Consider the following 20,561-nt stretch of genomic DNA (forward strand, 5'->3'; position numbering starts at 1 on the left):
ATTTGCGTAACGGTAGTTAGCTTTTTTTTCTAAGAGGTGTATGAAAAATAAATACTATAGAGAACTAGATATACCAACACAAAAACAATAATGTACATCGATCGAGCATTTTTCAAATTAAATGTGAATTTCAAAAGGCAAGTTCGGCGTGCATTTGGCCGTTCGGATCAGTGAATTGGGCAACTCGGGGATCGCACCCAAAAATAGGAAAAATCTAATAAAAATAAATGAGTTTAAAAATCCATTTCCTGGCTTGAATTTCCTTTATTTATTCATACTGCACTTGCAAAGCAAAAGCACGGCATACAGACGACAAAGATTTCTACTTTGAACAACACAGAGAAAGAGACACGATCGGCAAGTGAGACGATCGAAAACAGACGACAGGGGGTTAACCTAACCTAAAATCCAGCAGAACATAGTCGCTATTTACTTTTTAATGCTCTTACAAACCCAATCCATTCCTTCCTGTGGGAGGTAAGACATGCAACGCGGGAGGTAAGACATGAGAAAGATTCCTGAAATTGAAACAACCGGAATCGTGGAGGCTTACCTTAATACCGGTTCCCTCCAGTGCCGAACAGCCCTGAATCTGCCAGGTGCGATCTTTGAGTTTGATCAGCTTCAGGCACTCGGCTATCTCCGATGCCTTGAGCGATCCGGCGACGTCCTGCTTGTTGGCGAAAATCAGCAGCGGAACGTTTTTCAGTTTGTCATCGAGCAGCAGCTCGGCCAGTTCGTCGCCGGTCTCCTCCAGGCGCTTGCGGTCGCTGGAGTCGATCACGTAAATCTGAAACGGAGCGGAGCGACGATTTGAGTTCAGTTGAATTTGACTTGCTGCAAGTGCCGTCTATCCACCACCATGTCTCCAAAGTCTTTCAACCGATTGAATTGTGTTTTTGTGAGTGTCAAGTTTGTTGTTGACTCTAATCACATACACACAATCAGCTCAATTGGTTGAAAGAATGTTGAGAAATGGCGGTGGGTAGACGGCATCACCCATCGCGTAGTTAGGGGATTTCTGTGTTATTTCTTTACGGCAAAAGCAAAACAGCAAGAAAGGGAACAAACCTATTGATAGGATACTTACCAGAACATCAGTATTTTCGAAATAATTCTTCCAGTAGGGACGAATCTTGCTCTGACCGCCAATGTCCCACACGTTCAGTTTGAAGCCATCGGAAACTACGGATTTGATGTTGAAGCCCGCTGTCGGGGTGACCTGGTGGAATTGATGGGAAAATACGTAATTTGTAGTGTCTTTTTTTGCTATTTGAAGCTATGTTTCGAGTTGAAAAGCAAATAAGGTAACCATAAACTCGCTTTTCTGATGGTGATAGGGTTACTAGAAGTTCAAATTAAAAATGAACCCCGTTAATATGCACGTTGCATGTGTCGTTCAGATTAACGGGGGTTCACGGTAAAGCAAATTATTATAACAATGAGATGATTTTTTTCGTTCGGCATATTTTCATCAATTTCTCGGTAGATATCGAATATTCAGGGGTCATTTGTCCGGAGACCATCATGTTGGATTTCGGTCCACCATCTTAGATTCCAAAATGGCGATGGATGTCAATTTTCCACTTTACTCATCGAGTCCATTTCATGAATACCCCTATTGCATATGTTTAGATGCATATACGCTGTCCGGAGGCCACTATATTGGATTTTGGTCCGCCATCTTGGATTTCAAAATGGCAGCGGATGTCGATTTTCCACTTCTACTCATCGAGGCCATTCCATAGATACCCATATTGCATGGGTTTAGATACATATACGCTGTCCGGAGGCCGCCATATTGGATTTCAAAATGGCAGCGGATGTTGATTTTCCACTTCTCATTGAGCCCATTCCATAGATGCCCATATTGCATGGGTTTAGATGCATATACGCTGTCCAGATGTCGCCATATTGGATTTTGGTCCGCCATTTTGGATTCCAAAATGGCGGCGGGTGTCGATTTTTAACTTCTACTCATCAAGCCCATTCCGTAGATACCCATATTGCATGGAGTTAGATACATATACGCTGTCCGGATGCCGCCATATTGGATTTGGCTCTACCATCTTGGATTCTAGAATGGCGGCGGGTGTCGATTTTCAACTTCTACTCATCAAGCCCATTCCGTAGATACCTATTTTGCATTGGTCCGGATGCCACCATAGTGGATTTTGATCCGCCATCTTAGATTAAAAAATGGCGGCGGATGTCGATTTTCCACTTCTACTCATCGAGTCCATTCCAAAGATACCCATATTGCATGGGTTTAGATGCATATGCGCTGTTCGGATGCCACCATATTGGATTTTGGTCCACCATCTTGGATTCCAAAATGGCGGCGGATGTCGATTTTCAACTTCTACTCATCAAGCCCATTCCGTAGATACCCATATTGCATGGATTTAGATACATATACGCTGTCCGGAGCCCGCCATATTGGATTTGGGTCCACCATCTTGGATTCCAAAATGGCGGCAGAAATCGATTTTCCACTTCTACTCATCGAGCACAGTTCATAGATACCCATATTGTAATGGGTTTAGATGCATATACGCTGTCCGGAGGCCGTCATATTGGATTTTGGCCCGCCATCTTGGATTCCAAAATGGCGGCGCATGTCAATTTTCCACTTCTACTCATCGAGTCCATTCCATAGATACCCATATTGCATAGGTTTAGATGCATATACGCTGTCCGAAGGCTGCCATATTGGATTTCAAAATGGCGGCGGATGTTGATTTTCCACTTCTCATTGAGCCCATTCCATAAATACCCATATTGCATGGGTCTAGATGCATATACGCTGTCCGGATGCCGCCATATTGGATTTTGGTCCGCCATCTTGGATTCCAAAATGGCGGCGGGTGTCGATTTTCAACTTCTACTCATCAAGCCCATTCCGTAGATACCCGTATTGCATGGAGTTAGATACATATACGCTGTCCGGAGGCCGCCATATTGGATTTGGCTCCACCATCTTGGATTCCAAAATGGCGGCGGGTGTCGATTTTCAACTTCTACTCATCAAGCCCATTCCGTAGATACCTACCCAACAAACAATTTGCGTTGATCAACAGCTGAATAAGCAATTTTTTAGCTGAAGAAGCTCGTTTTCGCCTGAATAAGCTCTTATTCCACATTCAATGTTCGTTGGGTATTTTGCATTGGTCCGGATGCCACCATAGTGGATTTTGATCCGCCATCTTAGATTAAAAAATGGCGGCGGATGTCGATTTTCCACTTCTACTCATCAAAGTCCATTCCATAGATACCCATATTGCATAGGTTTAGATGCATATGCGCTGTCCGAAGGCTGCCATATTGGATTTCAAAATGGCGGCGGATGTTGATTTTCCACTTCTTATTGAGCCCATTCCATAGATACCCATATTGCATGAGTCTAGATGCATATACGCTGTCCGGATGCCGCCATATTGGATTTTGGTCCGCCATCTTGGATTCCAAAATGGCGGCGGGTGTCGATTTTCAACTTCTACTCATCAAGCCCATGCCGTAGATACCCATATTGCATGGAGATAGAAACATATACGCTGTCCGGAGGCCGCCATATTGGATTTGGCTCCACCGTCTTGGATTCCAAAATGGCGGCGTGTGTCGATTTTCAACTTCTACTCATCAAGCCCATTCCGTAGATACCTATTTTGCATTGGTCCGGATGCCACCATAGTGGATTTTGATCCGCCATCTTAGATTCAAAAATTGCTTGAAGTTTCTCAAACTTCCATCTGCAAGTCCGCCAAATTTCCCTCTGAAAGTTTTCCGAACACCCTGTGTGAAGTTCTCCAGTTCTCCCAATATAACAGAAGTTCTTCAAACTTCACTTAAAACTCCCCACATGTATCTAGTTCTAGATCTCACCAACAGGCGATCCCAACAAAAAAAAATCAGCCAAGAGTTAACCAATCAATTCCACCTACCTGTGTAACCTCCTCGGAAGCTAACTGCTTGAGAAGTGTCGTTTTGCCGGCATTGTCCAGCCCAAGCAGCAGAATTCTAAGCTCTTTCTCGGGAGCGGATCGCAATTTCCTCAACAGCGATAGCAGTCCCTAATACCGAAACCAAAACAAGAATCAAGAAACACGTGGTCGGTCAGTCAGTTCAGAATCAAAAGCGCGCCCTTTCAGTTGCACCCACTCCCGCGCGCGCTCAGCAGCTTCTCAGTGGGTGCAAGTTAACAAGTGGGTTCGATTATGTCCGGTTCGGTTCGGTTGCCTGGCGACTGTCGCCAAACAAATTACGGGATTTTCGTCGTGAAGATAAGATTGGCTAGCAGTGAATTCCACCCACGACGACTGCTTTAAGGTAGGAAATTTCATTTATTTGGAAAACTTACCATGTTCAGTGTAAAGTTTTGATAATTTTAGCCTAAAAATGTTCTAGTTTTACCAGCGAACGAGAGACAAATTCGTGGAACGAAACCAAAACAGTCCCGCACGCACACCACCCCGACACTTGTTTGACTTTTCTGCTTTGGACTGCGTAGATGGATTCTGAATCGCGCCTGTGCTTTGATAAATTCAAGCAACTGTGAACGTGTCCCAAATTCAAATTGACAGTTCTATCGGCTCGCGAATGTTGCCGACTGTGTGGATTTACGGATTTAATCCGTTCGACCTGGACAGTGACGGAGATTTGAAAGGTAAATTCAAGTTGCTGGATGCCATCCGATTTCCCGAACAAATAGATTCCTTTCAGAGGTTCAACTAAGCACCCATCTCGGCAACGATGATCAACAGGATTTCCTCATTGAACTTACTTCAACCCACGCTCTGGTCGCATGCGGGAGTGCATTAATTTCCCACTCCTGCATTACGGAACAATCGCACAAAATCGACTGCGGAAGCCGAATAGTCCAACTGTCGGCAAACAACTGGCACTGTTTGGTTCTCCTGGAAAGTGGAACCCTACTCAAGTACAACATCTACAAGAACCAAACAAGCCAGCTTGACTTCCTATCCGTGGAAAATGCATCCGAGTCTGAGGAAAGCACGGAGAAAGTCACCCACATAGCTTGTGGGGAAAAAGTATCCGTTGCGGTCACTAGCGAGAAGTCCGTGTTCAATATTCCCAGCAAGACGTTCACCTTTCCGAGGCACGCCCGCATCCGGAAGATTGCGGTCGGGCTGGAACATTGTCTGCTGCTAACCGGCAACGGGGACGTCTATAGTTGGGGCTGTGGATTGTAAGTTCTTAGTTAATCGTTTTCCCAAGGAGTTCTAATTTCAAAGCACATTTTCACTGCAGACGGGGACAGTTGGGCAATGGTGAAATAACACCGCACCAGGAACGGCCACAGCTGATAGAAGCACTGGCCGGGGTCAAAATCATCGACATCGCCGCCGGTGGGTGGCACTCGGCGGCGGTTTCCTCGTTCGGAGACTTGTACTGCTGGGGTTGGAATAGTAAGGGACAGCTTGGGCTGGTGGATGATAAGCAGGTGAGAGGGAGTGTGTTTACTCTACCGCAGTTGATTGAGTTTGATGGAGGCAGTGGCGAAGCACAGGAGGAAGTCTCACTGGAGCGGGTGCACTGTGGCAGTGGTCATACGATAGCGGTAAGTACCGGGGGAACGTTGTACTTTGCCGGCAATGATCTGCGGCAAAAGCTGGATTACGGAAAAGTTGAACGGAATCCAAAGCTTTCCGGATTCCGGAGGTTTGAAAGCTTTCCTAAAGTTGGTGGTGAAACGCTTTTGATAGGTGGGCCTAATTCGATTGCTTTCATTGTCACAGCGGGTAAAGCAAAATCAGTGGGGACATGATGAGAAGTTGCACTATTCAACGGTAGATGTCTTAATTGAAATTGAGTTGTTGCCAGAGCTGGCGGAAGTGGATTGTTGTTTTAGTTTTAGTTTTAAACAATATTTTTTTTTCTGAAATTCTGTTCTTTGTTCTACCGTAAAACATATCCCAATGCCTCTGTGCTGATAATTGATTGATTTGTTTCAATAATTGATAAATTGTTTAATTCTGCTAAAATGCTTTCAAAATGGTCCGCCAGGAAATCTATACTTATGATCCAAACAATCTTATTTTTTGTTTAGAAAAGCTGTTATGATATCTGTGCTAATAATTTATTCATTAAACCCTTCATACATGTTCTTAGTAAAGTGATTAAGGGAGCGTCCATTAATTATGTCACGCAAAATTCGCTAAAGCATAACCTTTTTCAAAGCTTTTTTGGCAATTGTTGTAGCGGAGTGAATCTGCTAGCCCCTCGTTATGGTAACGGTGGATGGTAGCGACAGGAAGTAAGGAAGACAGAGAGTGAATGGCTATCAAAGAGAGAGTACACGTCGGTCTGAAGATTATTAATAAAGCTGAAGTTTGATAAGTCTAATTATCGTAATTTATTCTAATACGGGTCCGAAGTACTACAAGCCTGGCGACGAGGATAAAAAACAGAGCAACGAAATTTAAGGATAAGTCCGGCCACTGGCGGAGGGGTCCTAGAGACCGAGAATCCAAAGGATTTGTGCACGACACGATACAAGAGTCTAAGAGACAAAGTAAATAGAACTTCGAAGTTGAGTCTACGAGACCGGTGTTAAAAAAAAAAAAAAAGCTGGTGTACACGGCACACGGCGAGGTCTACGAGACCGATGATTGACACAGTGACCAAATCGTATGATAAATATTGAAATGGATAAGTGGAACGTCCCTCATTTCAACTTCAAGGTATTGCCTAAGAACCAGATTCGTGACGCATGGAAACGCTACAGGAAGAATTTTGAATATGTTCAGCTCGCGAATCGAGAAGCAAACAAAGTCAGGCTCAAACATATATTCTTGGCTCTTGCCGGCCCTGAAGTACAGGAGGTTTTTGAATCGATTCCGGGAGCAGACGTTGAACCGTGTAGTAGCGTAGATCCGTTCGAGGTTGCGTTAAATAAGCTAGATGAGTTTTTTGCTACAAAGTATCATGATGCTTTCGAACGAAATGTATTTTGGACGTTGAAGCAAGATACAGAAGAACCACAGGAAAAATTCCTTCTTCGTGTAATGGATACCGCAAAACGGTGCAATTTTGGAGCAACGGCACAAAGTCGGGAAATTGGTATCATCGATAAAATGATTTTGTTCTCTCCACCCAAACTGAAAGAGAAGTTACTTTCCGTAGAAAATCTTACCAAAATTATTCAGTCTTATGGGTCGTTGAAATATCAAGTCAGTCAGTTCTCATCTGCAGGACATGATTCCAGAGATGTTCAAAGACCAGGCACTAGCCAGGATGTAAACAAAATTCAACTTTCGCGGTTTCCTGCGGGTGAATGCTATCGGTGCGGACGCACAGGGCATTACGGTAATGATGCAAATTGCCCCGCTAAGAATCAAAAATGCAGCAAGTGTGGAAAGATAGGACATTTCGCACAACGGTGCAAAACTTCCAACCCATCTCGTTCGGTGAAGCGTAGAGCGGAAGGACCACAGGAATGGAAAGGTTCTAAAATACGAGTGGTTAGAGCCGTTGATCATTCAGAGAATCCGACTACGAGCGGTGCGGCAGCAACGAAGCCAGGCAGTTTTATTTACAGCATCGGCGATGGTGAGGAGTTTATCTGGGTGAACCTTGGTGGTGTACAGGTACAGATGCTAATTGATTGTGGCTGTCAAAAGAACATCATCGATAGCATCACATGGCAGAATCTATTGCGGCAAGGAATATCCATCAAGAATTTTCGAGATTCAGACCAAACATTCCATCCCTATGGTAACAATGTTAGCCCGTTAGTGGTACGTGGAATGCTCGAAAGCACCATCTCAATCATGGATGATTCACGCAGAACTGAAAGCGAGGCCACGTTCTACATCATCCAGGGAGGAACACAGCCGTTACTCGGAAGAACTACTGCAGTTGAAATGGGCGTTCTGGTTCTAGGCCTTCCTAGTACTCAGCCAATCGAAGTTAATCAACTGTGGAAGGACGAGAAGCACCCGTTCCCGAAAATTTCAGGTATATAATTAAGAAATGCTATTGATGATCAAGTAGTACCAGTGATACAGCACGCACGACGCCCGTCGATAGCACTGCTCGGTCGAGTCGAAGAAAAACTGTCCAGTCTCGAAATAATGGATATCATAGAACCTGTTTCAGAGTTTAGTCCATGGGTATCGCCATTGGTCGTTATAGTTAAAGATAACGGCGAATTGCGACTGTGCGTTGACATGCGCCAAGCTAACCGTGCAATTCAACGCGAGAGCTACATGATGCCAACATTTGAAGATTTTCTTCCATTGTTGCGTGAGGCTTGTTTCTTCAGTCGTCTAGACATTAAGGACGCATTTCATCAAGTAGAACTCGACGAGGCATCACGGTACATAACAACATTCATCACGCACAAAGGGCTATTCCGCTACAAGCGACTGATGTTCGGAGTATCCTGCGCTCCTGAAATATTTCAACGAGTTTTAGAACAAATCCTTTCGAGTTGTGAGAATGTTGTGAATTACCTTGATGATATTCTCATCTTTAGGAAAACGAAACAGGAGCACGACTTGGCGTTGCAGACGGTGCTAACCGTTTTGAAGGAAAAGAACGTTTTGTTGAATCATCAGAAATGCAAATTTATTGTGACTGAGGTGCAGTTCTTGGGACATCACCTTACGGCTGAGAGAATCAGACCGGTCGAAGACAAACTAACGGTGCTGAGATCCTTCAGAACTCCAGAGAGCGTTGAAGAATTGAGTTTTCTAGGACTTGCAAATTATGTCGGACGTTTTCTTCCAGATTTGGGTACCGTGACAGCTCCAATGCGAAGCTTGCTGCGTTCTAACACTAAGTATGAGTGGAAGCACCAGCATCAAATATCGTTTGATGCTCTGAAAGAAATGATATGTGATATACGTACATTGAGCTATTTTAACAACTCGTTGCGGACAAGACTAATCGTAGATGCTTCACCTGTTGCACTTGGAGCAGTACTTGTGCAATTTAGAAGTGTTGACGATGACTCCGAACCGTCCATCATCTCTTATGCCAGCAAACGTTTGTCAGACTCAGAAAAGAGATACTACCAAACAGAAAAGGAGGCGCTCGCCATAGTATGGGCAGTGGAACGGGTTTCAGTATACCTACTAGGACGTCGTTTTGAGCTTGAGACGGATCATAAGGCACTCGAAACCATTTTTTCCCCAACGTCCAAACCATGTGCCCGCATAGAAAGATGGGTACTGCGTCTCCAGGCATTCACCTTCGTCGTAAAATATAGGAAGGGCTCCAGCAATATCGCAGACCCTTTTACTCGATTGGTACAAAATGTTGGAAACGAAGAATTTGATGGAGACAGCAATTTCCTAGTGTTGACGATTGTTGGATCAGCAGCGATTGACACTAACGAGATTGAAGATGCGTCACGCAACGATTACGCGTTTGGGTTACTGCGTGATTGCCTGCAGACAGATATATGGAAGCAAACGGATGTCAAGTCGTATGAAGCGTTTAAACATGAGTTGGGATTTGTAGGTGATGTTCTCGTCAGGGGAACTAAACTTGTTGTACCTCAGAAGTTGCGTAAAAGAATGCTCGATCTGGCTCACGAAGGCCATCCTGGGGAAACAGTTATGAAAAAGAGGTTAAGAGAACGTGTGTGGTGGCCAGGTGTCGATAAGGAAGTCGTCCCATATGTTCAGAGGTGCGAAGGATGTCGTCTCGTCAGTTTGCCTGAAAGACCTGAGCCCATGCAACGACGCCAAATTCCTACAGACCCGTGGATAGATGTGGCGATCGACTTCCTAGGACCGATGCCCACAGGGGAATATTTGCTCGTTATTATAGACTACTACAGCAGATATAAAGAAGTTGAGATCATGACCCGAATCACAGCAAAGGATACCATAACTAAACTCAACCGAATCTTCACACGTTTAGGATATCCAGTTACAATAACACTCGACAACGCGCGTCAATTTGCTTCTGATGAGTTCGACCAATATTGTAAAGCACGCAGGATCACTCTCAACTTCACAACACCTTATTGGCCACAAGAAAACGGCTTAGTGGAACGACAAAATCGTTGCTGAAAAGGCTTCAGATCAGTCATGGACTGAAAAGAGATTGGAAAGCCGACCTTCAAGATTATTTAATGATGTATTACACCACCCCACATTCCATTACAGGGAAAACCCCTACTGAGTTGGTTTGTGGCCGAACAATACGATCAAAAATTCCATCTCTTTCAGATCTTCGGCATTGTCCGCGTTCTTTGGAAGTGTCTGACAGAGACCGTGTTCTAAAGGAAAGAGGAAGACAGACAGCAGATGCTTGCCGTAACGCAAAACAATCAACCCTGAAGCCTGGTGATACAGTTTTGATGAAAAACTTGTTACCAGGTAACAAACTTACACCGAACTTCGCAGCAACCGAGTACATTGTGGTTGCGAAGAATGGACCTCGTGTGACAGTGGAGGACAACACATCAGGTAAAACATACCTAAGAAACTCATCTCATCTAAAGCAGGTTGGTAGAAATATCGACGTGCCACAATCGCCTGACGGATCCCACGAGCAAGATATTGCTGATGCTGAAGCTCGGAAGCATCGAGACAAATATCCAGGATTACCAGATGCATTCAGAGACTTTACGTTGTGAGGTGATACTTCCGGTCTACAACAGAAAGGGAGATGTGGTAGCGGAGTTAATTTGCTAGCCCCTCGTTATGGTAACGGTGGATGGTAGCGACAGGAGGTAAGGAAGACAGAGAGTGAATGGCTATCAAAGAGAGAGTACACGTCGGTCTGAAGATTATTAATAAAGCTGAAGTTTGATAAGTCTAATTATCGTAATTTATTCTTATACGGGTCCGAAGTACTACAGCAATGATATTATAGATTTTTAACCAAATTATTTACTCTTATTTATTTTTCCAATTATTTTTTAGAAACCTAAATTCATGGATTTAAGAGCTGATATTGATCCTTTACTTCCGAATGACAGATATTATTTTTTTTGAGTGATCTGTTAAATTTATGTTAGAAGAAATCTTAAAAGAACGCTGTGAAGGGGAATGATTCTGAAGGACAATCTTAGAAACTAAATCTCGCTAATAGAAGGCGACCCCGGCGAAGATTCTTTTTATTGTTGGTTCGACTAAGATCTTTGTTGGTCCAACTCAATTTCAAACGTAACTAACATTATTAACAAATCATTAACGTAAATTAACAAAATCAATGCAACACATTTGCAGGATTACATCTGCGGTCGTTGGAGGATTACACCTTTTTGGATAAAAACGGCAAAAACCAAAGAATCACAGAGTGGCACAAGATTCGTGAGCTGATCGATAAAGCGATGAAAACCTGGCGGAAAGGACACGTTGGATGTGACAGGTGGAATGCAGTATGGTGGCGGTGGAGGCGGTTCCAGTGAGTACGGTGGTTATCAGGATAGCAAATCAGCTAATCTGGGCATCAACTTGTCGGCCCACTGCAACACCGATCGCACTTTTAGCGGTAAACAACAGTCAAGCAATGAAATTCTGAAAAACCTGTTCAGAACCTGTCCGCCAACGCCTCCTTTAATGACGATTTCGACGACTTTAATTCATGGGCACGCCGAATGCACGATTCCGATGCTTCCGGCTGCATCAAGGGCGGTCAAGAGTTTGGAGATTTCGAATCTAATTGAGGAAATCCGACAACGAATCCCGCTGTAGATGACTTGGCACCGGTACCAGCAGCTGCTGCTACTCCAGTCGAAGTAAATCAATGTGTCACACATCAGCCACCACCGGGATGAATTTGATGGGATTCAGCCTTGGTGTGTGGACTGAGTCTTCTACCTTTGATTTTGTATTTGTTTGCATTAAAAGTACATCGTTAATTCATGATTTGTACTCTTTCGAAACGATTGCACGGCTTTTTCCCGAATTCTGTTTCCTCGAATAGAACGGCTCTTCGAAATCTGTTTTCCCAAACTACTTGCCCGGACCGGGAGGCAAACTCGGATTTACAGGGACTCCAAAAGGTATGAAAAGTATAGTTGCTTGAACTGTAGAAGAACTCTTCTACATTGATTACAACCCTATCGGTTTCCAAATGCTTGTTTTTAATGTGTGCGAAACTAAGTCTATTCCCTTTGTCCTGGCTTTCGGAGATGAACTAGCCTATGGCTAAAAATCTCATAAATAAAGTTGAAAAAAAAACTGTCCCGGTATGATTTGTAATTTATATCTAAATTATAAAAAACACCCACACTCACAGTGAAACAGTAACAACACCATAGTGGAAAAAAGTGTGCATTTGTACTTGTTCCATTTCAGCACCATGTTGAAGTGCACTTGAGATCTGTTGGAACTGCTCCAGAGTGCTCTGAAGGGCAGCTATAGATTCGATTTGAAGCAAGTTAGATGTGCTGCTGGAATGCCTACCAGCTGTACTTGATAGATTCAATAAAGTATCCTGGACGATATGCAGGACATGCTGGAATAGTTTATCGAACGATTTGATGGGAAATTTCCGGGAAGTATGCCGGCAGTGAATAACAGAATTTGTAGCATTTTCGCACTTGATTCCAATCACATTTTCATCGCGGATACTAACCCGGACATGCTCGGTCATAATAGAGAATCTATCCCAAACGAACACCAGTCGCAATCAACCCCATGTTAGAGATGAACTAGCCTAAGGCTAAAAATCTCTTTAATAAAGAATTAAAAAAAAAAAGCAATCAACCCCAGGTAACTTAGTGGAGCCAAGCACGGCCCTTTCCAGTCCAGTCCAGTCCACAATCACCAAACCACCAACGTCGGTCGGATCTTTAATAAACAACAAACGAATGTAAATATCAGACGTAAACAATCCTGGCAGGGGGGTGCCAAAAATAATATAAAATTTGTCTTTTCATGTGGCAAAAGGGTGTTTGAGTGTGTCAATGTGTTTTTGCTGTGCTAAAGTGGGTGTTGGCACAAAGTGGCAGAGACATACCCCCTGTGCTACTTTGGTCCGACTGTTATGAAATTTAAAATTTGAAGCTTAACCAATTTCAGGGAGTCGACAACCTTAAAATACCCTTATGATTCAGGAAAATATTGCTTAATCCTCTCTCATTACATAAAAAGTATGACTGATTTTTCAAGTAAGTCGCATATAATATTATTGAATTTGAGAAACCGTATAAGTATTATTTTAGGCAGAAAACGGATTATTTTCCAGTCAAGGGGCGGTTTGAAAAATTAAAACTTTACTTCCATTCAATTGTAAATGTAATACAGTGAATTATCTCTTATTCGATACTGAAGGGATCATCTATTTATGAAGGATGTCGAGTAACGGAGGTTGGTAACGGAGTAACGGAGTTTGAAAATGGGTATGGGCAAAGAGATTGAAGTAGCTTAGATTTCCATCGAGCAAGGGAGAGTTGACTGTTATGCTGGGTTTAGACTAGGCAAGTCAAATGATCAACTCAGTTGAATTCAATTGGTTTGAAAAGTTGAGCCTGGTTCAACTTTTTCAATTCAAGTGAGTTGATCAAGTCAGTTGAATGGCATGGTTTACACGTTCAATTCGCGTTCAAGTCAGTTGAATTCAACTGACTTGATCAATTGAGTTGCCCTGTCTAAACCCAGCTTTAAGCTGGGTTTAAACTAGGCAAGTCAAATGATCAACTCAGTTGAATTCAATTGGCTTGAAAAGTTGAGCCTGGTTCAACTTTTTTTTTCAATTTAAGTGAGTTGATCAAGTCAGTTGAATGGCATGGTTTACACGTTCAGTTAGTGTTCAAGTCAGTTGAATTCAATTGACTTGATCAATTGACTTGCCCTGTCTAAACCCAGCTTTAATTCTTCAAAATTATTTAAAAGCACATTGGTTATCTGTGAACCATACACGCTAACTTTAAAGTACCCTTTAAATGAGTATCTTGTACTCATTTTTTGAAGTAATTCAAAAACGCCAAAAAGCGAGTACTTTATCTCAATTTTACAAAATATTTTTGTTCACTCAAAGATAAATTTAATCAAAAAAGCTTAAAAAGTATGCAGATTCCCGCTTCACCTTATTGAGTCCGAGCCTTGATTACTTCGGCAGTAGTCATGCATGATTAAAATCGAAATAATATTTCCAGTATTAAATTTTATTCTTTTTCAATACTGATTAATAATCAAAAAAGATTAAAATTCAATTAAAAATTATTAAAATAGAATCAAAAATGATTAAAATTAATTCAAAAAAAGATAATCTATAATCTAATTAACCATGATTAAACTGGGATTAATATCAGATGCTTATTTTTTAGAAAGAAAGGATTAATTTTTAATCATTCGATAAGATTAAACTGAGTTTAATGTCAACTTGATTAAATTTCAAGCAAAATGGGAATAGTTCAATTTATCAGTGTAGGGCTCCATACCAAATAAACACACCTTATATATTAACAACCTTGCCTTTAAATATAACATACCTGATGATTGAGAGAACCTTGGTTAAAAAAGAGCGGGAAGATGACAGCTGGGGAGTTTTTGAAGAAGAACGGTAAAAAGGGTAGAGAAAGGAGGACTCGGATGGAAGGAGTCGAGTTTCGAACGCCTTTGGATACGGTTGTGTGTTAAGTTCGTTCTCTGTTTTGTGCGTCCATTCGCTTTCATAGTTTTCGGCTGCATTTGCCGGATTAGCGCTGGCACTCTGCCTCTTGGACGGTTATACGTGTGTGAGTGGTGGTTTTCTCGCTGTCCGAAATGTTTTAGAATCGAGAAAGAAAACATGATTCATCATGTTTGCCAAATTGAAAGCATCAGAAGATCTGGCGCTGCATGGTTTGATTGTTTCTCCCGGACCAGAAATTTGTGGCATCGCGAGTGAAAATTTTAATTTCTGTTTATTTACGCAGTGATGAGAACGGCGCTGATCTATTGTCAGGGTTTTGAGATGTGCATTGCTTTTGTGCACGGAGTGACTTGAAAAAGAAAAGTGAAGAAAAGTGATGTTTGGTTGTTGTGTGGTTAGAGTGGAGGGAAAAAAATATGCGTGGAAGCATCGGGAATGCGCTCCCGGGTGAAGTGATTTGGTGAGTACGTTCCAGTTGAAGATTGTTGACAAGTGTATTTGTGGTGATGCAAATTATGGTTTAGATGACGCATGGCTTCAAACATTTTGTGTATCCAAATAAAACATATTACATACTAAATACGTACAGGGCATCGTCTGCTGACCATTATCGTGGGAGTCCCAGGTACCCGGTTCAAGCTTTAGTTGGCGGCGGTGGCTCTTCTTGACCTTCTACCCCTGAGTAGTTAGTGTGAATAAGGGCGTCTATGTGATGTTTTGCTGTACCTGTTATGGAGATTTAGTGCATCCTGTTCCCTTAACTTGTTGAGGACACCCTGTCTTGCCTCAAAAGTTACTCTTTTTGAAGTACTATAGTCTTCACAACATAAAGGGCACCATTACGGAGCATGAGATTTGATCAAATTATTCGCAGTTCTATTTATCCAACGCCCCCGGCTGGGTGAGGGATAGAGGATGACACACACACACGCACACAGAAAGGAGGACTCGGATGGAACAGGACGCGCATCAGATAGTCGGGGCTAACTAATCCCAATAGAAGTGAATACCGGTACCGGACGGAACCTAGGACAGAACTGAAGGAACATCCTTAAGGAAGTGTGCGGATCTAGGCAGAACCTCTACACCTGGCAACGAGGATTAATGGTGAGTAAAACGAATTTTCGAAAATAAAAAGAAAAAGAAGCGCGTGCTACATCACAAGAACTACGACGCAAAACTCTCGAAAAAGATCAATCACTTCCTGATATTGAAGCTCTGGGAGTGTCCCTTGAGAGCGTCCGTATTCAAGAGAAGGAAATGAACGTTGTCGAAGCTAGGGATCGCGGCCAAGTAGAGGTTTGCAAGGTTTTGAAAACGGAAAGGACAAGATCCGAACGGAAGCAGGATCGAGTCGTCAGTGGTTTCTTCTCCAAGCCGAATAGAATCGGCAATACCGAGATGAGAGTACTGTGCTATGCGTGCGGCTTTCACGGACACACGTCAAAAGCTTCGTTATGCCCTGCCAAGGGTAGAGCTTGTCGCGGATGCCAAGGTATTGGACATTTTGAAAAAGTTTGCCGAAAGGGCCCGGGTACTCATCAGACTTCAACACCAGCTAAGAAAGTACAGGCGGTACAGAATATCGATAAAACTGAACACGACCGTAGGTCTGATACTGATGATCAAGCAAACAAGGTTTATTACACTTTCCACACTGGCAACCAATCGAATGACAGGCATTGGAGGAGTTATAGTGGAGGTATTCGTTGATTCAGGATCAGACGTGAATCTGATCACCGCGGAAACCTGGGATGAACTGAAACGGAAGCAAGTACGGATTAACAGATGCGAAAAAGTAGAAGGGTCTGTGCCTAGGGGCACGAACGGAAGCTTGACGTAGGACCACTAGTGGACGGAACAAATGTGAATATTTAGTTCTTTTAATTGATCAATCATCAATTATCTTAACTCTTTCCGTTTTTTATTTGTAAGCGTATCAAATTTGTAGTATTTATTTCAAAGAGAAGGTTGATGAAGAGAATCCAAGGGACTGTCAACTTGAGTATTTTCGATTCATCTACCCGACTTTAAAAGGTGTATTTTGAATTTTTTGTTATGTATAATTTTTTAAGTTTTGTGCATTTTGGTATTGAAGTGTATTTAATTCACCTCTCACAGGATTTCCTTCCGAATTATATGAATGGGGCATCGTTTGTGCAGAATATGTAAAAAAGGAGGGACTTCGAGAGATTGAACTCGTGAGAGCTATTTTCTCACAAATTTGATTTTATTGGCTTTCTGGGGACTGAATATACAAGTGAATTACCAGCGTGTTCTGGAAAATGGTCGGACGATGATTAATCTCACCAATACATTCGGGCCTACAATTCCACACCTTCTATAGAGACCAGGTTGTGCCTTGATAGCTAGCTGCTTGCGGGAACTGATGACCTTGACAAATGTCCAAATAATACTCTTAACAAATTCATGGTGGTCCTGAAAAGGACCGTTTTGTAGTGATGGTTGAGTAATGCTGAGCTGAGCACGACGAGCTACTGATTCCGATCCTAGCCTAGCGGTGGGACTTCTTCCTCATTCTCTATGGTTGCTCATATGAGCTCTGCAGCTCGCTGCTTGTAGGCAGCCTTTCGTTGTTGTTGAAAGCATTCCTGCTGCTGCTGCTGCTGCTACTACTGCTGCTGCTGGACTGGACACCACCACTTACGGTGATTGAATGAGCACCGTTCAGTGGGACCGCATCGAATTCGATTTTTAAGTCTGTGTTAGGGAATGCGCTGTTTTCAGACATTTGGTGATAATTTTGATCACCATTGCAACAGTTGGACATTTGGTATTTTTCAATAGTGACCTATTGAAAATTAATTAATTAATTCCCTCTTTTCGTAATGCTGTGCATTTTGGTTTTTTGAAACTGCGTGGATTCTATAGATTCTGTGGAGATCTAGCTAGCCCTGATGTATGTGTTGGTAGAGGGAAAAATGTAAACTTTGCGGGAGACGATGTCTTAACACTCGAAAGCAATTTTGTGAAATATGAAGTCAAACAAATCCTAGCTAGTTCTGCATGATGATTTTGTTTGGTTTTATTTATGTGTAAAGTCGCCGGGAAAAACCAGCTGGCGATTTGTTTTTTATGATAACTCCTTACTTGAAAACAGGCTTAAACTCACACACAGGCTGCTTTTTCATGGTATACAGTGTGATAATTCAATAATCAATAAATTATCTCAACATTTAGTGGCAAACCATTCATAAAATTTGGTAACATACAAACAATTCTATAATTCACATTAAATTTCATATGTAAGCACTGATTGAAACAATCTTTTCGACGTCACTACAAGGGTGATTGATTAAACGAAAGAAACGAATCGTGCGGAAACTAATTGCACCAATATACACTGGAGTCGCTTTTTACGCGGGGGATACGTGCGGCGTAAAAAAAAACCACGTAAAAAAAAACTACCGAGATTTTGATTTTTTACATGATTAAATATTTTTTATAAATCGGATTTTGATGCCATTCGTTATTATAGCATGCTATGGTCCATATAGACATATTTTAAAAATTTCTGTATTTACACCACAAATTGTGATTTTTTTTTTTTAAAGTATGCCATTCGATTACCTATAGCTTGAAACGGATAATGTGATTGGAATCAAGTCGATAGGTTGTATCGTTGTTGAGAAATCGTTAAAAACGTACCGCGTAAATTGCGACTCAGCGGCACTAACCGCGTGAAAAAAACCGCGTAAAAAAATCCGCGTAAAAAATCCGCGTAAAAAGCGACTCCAGTGTATTCAGGCCTACAATTCCACACCTTCTATAGACAGGTTGAGCTTTGATAGCTAGCTGCTTGCGGGAACTGATGTCCTTGACCAATGTCCAAATAATACTCTTTAACAAATTTTTGGTGGCCCTGAAAAGGACCGTTTTGTAGTGATGGTTGAGTAATTCTGAGCTGGGTGTTCAACACGGATGAGGCTTGGCATAGATGACCGACCCGCAGCGACTCACGAAGAGCTACTGATTCCGATGCATAGCATAGTGGTGCAGCTTCTTCCTCCTTTGATGGTTGCTTATGTGAGCTCTGCAGCTCGCTGCTTGCAGGCAGCCTTTCGTTGTTACTGGAGAACAATTTTTAACGCCACACGCCGAAAGAACTGCTACTGCTGCTACTGCTGCTACTAATTTCGACGACCGAACACCACCACACAGTGCACAATGGTCCCAAAGCCGTATTTAGGAAGACAAAAATCTTTGCGCTAAAACCGTTGGTTTTAGGCATATGGTATTTTCGGGAAAGTTTCTTCATATTTTTTGGCCAATCTTTTCATGTTAGTGAAATTAGGGTGGTCCATAAAATTGGTGAATTGAAAATGCAAACTTTTTTATTGTTTGAGATAGACCAATGTAGTTTTCTACAAAGTTGCCGAACAATCAATTTGCAGCAACTTTGCACAAGACACCAAATTTCCATCTCTTATGGTTCATGAGTTATGATTTTTTCAAACAAGCAGGTTAGGGTGGTCCCTGAAAAATAGGTTATCTATGAATATCTTTTCATACGTTCGTTTCTCGTAAAAATAATGTTCTAGACACTTTTAGAACTTTCAATGGCAAATATTTTTGCTGAACCAACCAATTTGCTATCTTGTTTTATTGGAAAGTTAAAGGCGATTTTCTTCAAAAAAATGACACTTTTCAATGGTCAATATCTCTAAAAGGAGCAAACCGATTTTCAAACTTTTAATTCCATTCGAAATATCGTTTTTTTATTCATTTGTGGTGGGAAAACTGCGAGAGCGATTTTTGTTTAAAACATTTAATTTAATTTTTATAAATTCATATTTTTATGCAAAAAACTGCCATAACTCTTCAAATGAAGGAGATAGTATTTTGATTATTTCGGCAAAAATGCGCGCCATCAAAAGTTCTAAAAGTGTCCAGAACAAAGTTTTTGCGAAAAATCAATGCATGAAAAGATAATTGTGAAAAAGTGATTTTTAGGTGAGGTTTTGACAGATTATTCCAAAGCATACCACAGTATATTTGAAACTTACCGTCCATATAAAGCAGTGATAATAGCAAGCTATGGAATCTTTGAAATCGTCAAGCTAAATTGATTCATTACACGTGCGCTACGCAGCGGCAAAGCCTTCTTTGATTAGCCACGTGCTCAAAACGAGTACTAGAAAGAGAACAGAATACGCAGTCACTTTAGTCCGTCCTGCTGTCTAAAAAGGAAAACATCGCACGTGTTCGTTACTTGAAAGAACGGGGACAAAAAGTTTTTTTTCCCAAATTTTCTAAGTGATACTTGAAAGCACTATATGTGAATGAATCCTAGAAAGAAAATCGCGATGGCTGGCGGTAAGTTACTGGAATTCCTTAATTAACTGTTATATTAAAAGAAAAACAAAAAACAACAGGTGTGAAAATCGCTAACCGTGATCTGGCAGAACAGCTTATTAAGAATGGTTCCTCAGCAGCTCTATTCCAGTTTGTGGTTAACAGGTTCCAAGACAGGAAAATCAATACATCAGAATTGAAAAAGAAAATTCGCATGTTCGCACTTAAATTTGCAAGATTGTGGACAAAGAGCTGTCGAAACAGAAAACGGTTCTTTGAGCATAACAAGGTTTGGTTGAGTAGGTGTGAAACTGTAAGCGAATTAGCAGAACCGAAAGCTGAAAAAGGACGACCACGCAAATCTTTCGAGACCTCAAGTACGAGATCAAAGCTTAGAAAAGTGCACGATATCAGCGTAGAAGTTCCTTATGCGGAGTTAATGTTTGCAGCGGCAACCAGTGCAACAAATTCTGGCCTTCGAGACGCAGGAAAGATCATCAAAAATCTATCGGAGTTTCCGGAAAACGCAGGTAGTGTAAAGCAGTCCATGAATGTGATCAGTGATGTGGAAGAATATTCACCAACTGAAGCTTTGGCGTTTATTTGTAAGAACGGATTTTCTAAAAGTCAATACAAAGACATCCGTGCATCGAGCCTGCAGAAAGGATGTAATTTATATCCTT

General features: G+C 41.9%; 2 protein-coding genes across 2 annotated transcripts; one reads left to right on the plus strand and one right to left on the minus strand.

The window, feature by feature from the left end:
• Positions 1-358: 358 nt before the first annotated feature.
• On the minus strand, positions 359-4,429 carry LOC135702088 (ADP-ribosylation factor-like protein 3). The gene is made up of 5 exons (XM_065223089.1): positions 4,358-4,429; positions 3,942-4,070; positions 1,091-1,222; positions 554-790; positions 359-468 (listed from the first exon to the last, which is right to left on the minus strand). The coding sequence occupies exons 1-5, from the start codon at positions 4,358-4,360 to the stop codon at positions 430-432; spliced, it is 540 nt and encodes a 179-aa protein (XP_065079161.1). The 5' UTR covers positions 4,361-4,429; the 3' UTR covers positions 359-429.
• Positions 4,430-4,497: 68 nt separating this feature from the next.
• Positions 4,498-5,871, plus strand: LOC135702087 (probable E3 ubiquitin-protein ligase HERC3). The gene is made up of 3 exons (XM_065223088.1): positions 4,498-4,663; positions 4,720-5,206; positions 5,269-5,871. The coding sequence occupies exons 1-3, from the start codon at positions 4,597-4,599 to the stop codon at positions 5,783-5,785; spliced, it is 1,071 nt and encodes a 356-aa protein (XP_065079160.1). The 5' UTR covers positions 4,498-4,596; the 3' UTR covers positions 5,786-5,871.
• The last annotated feature ends 14,690 nt before the right edge of the window (positions 5,872-20,561 follow it).

Source organism: Ochlerotatus camptorhynchus, unplaced genomic scaffold (assembly GCF_037179485.1).
Source record: "Ochlerotatus camptorhynchus isolate MF236.1 unplaced genomic scaffold, CSIRO-AGI_Acam_v1.1 ptg000185l, whole genome shotgun sequence".
In the NCBI taxonomy this organism is placed as follows: domain Eukaryota; kingdom Metazoa; phylum Arthropoda; class Insecta; order Diptera; family Culicidae; genus Ochlerotatus; species Ochlerotatus camptorhynchus.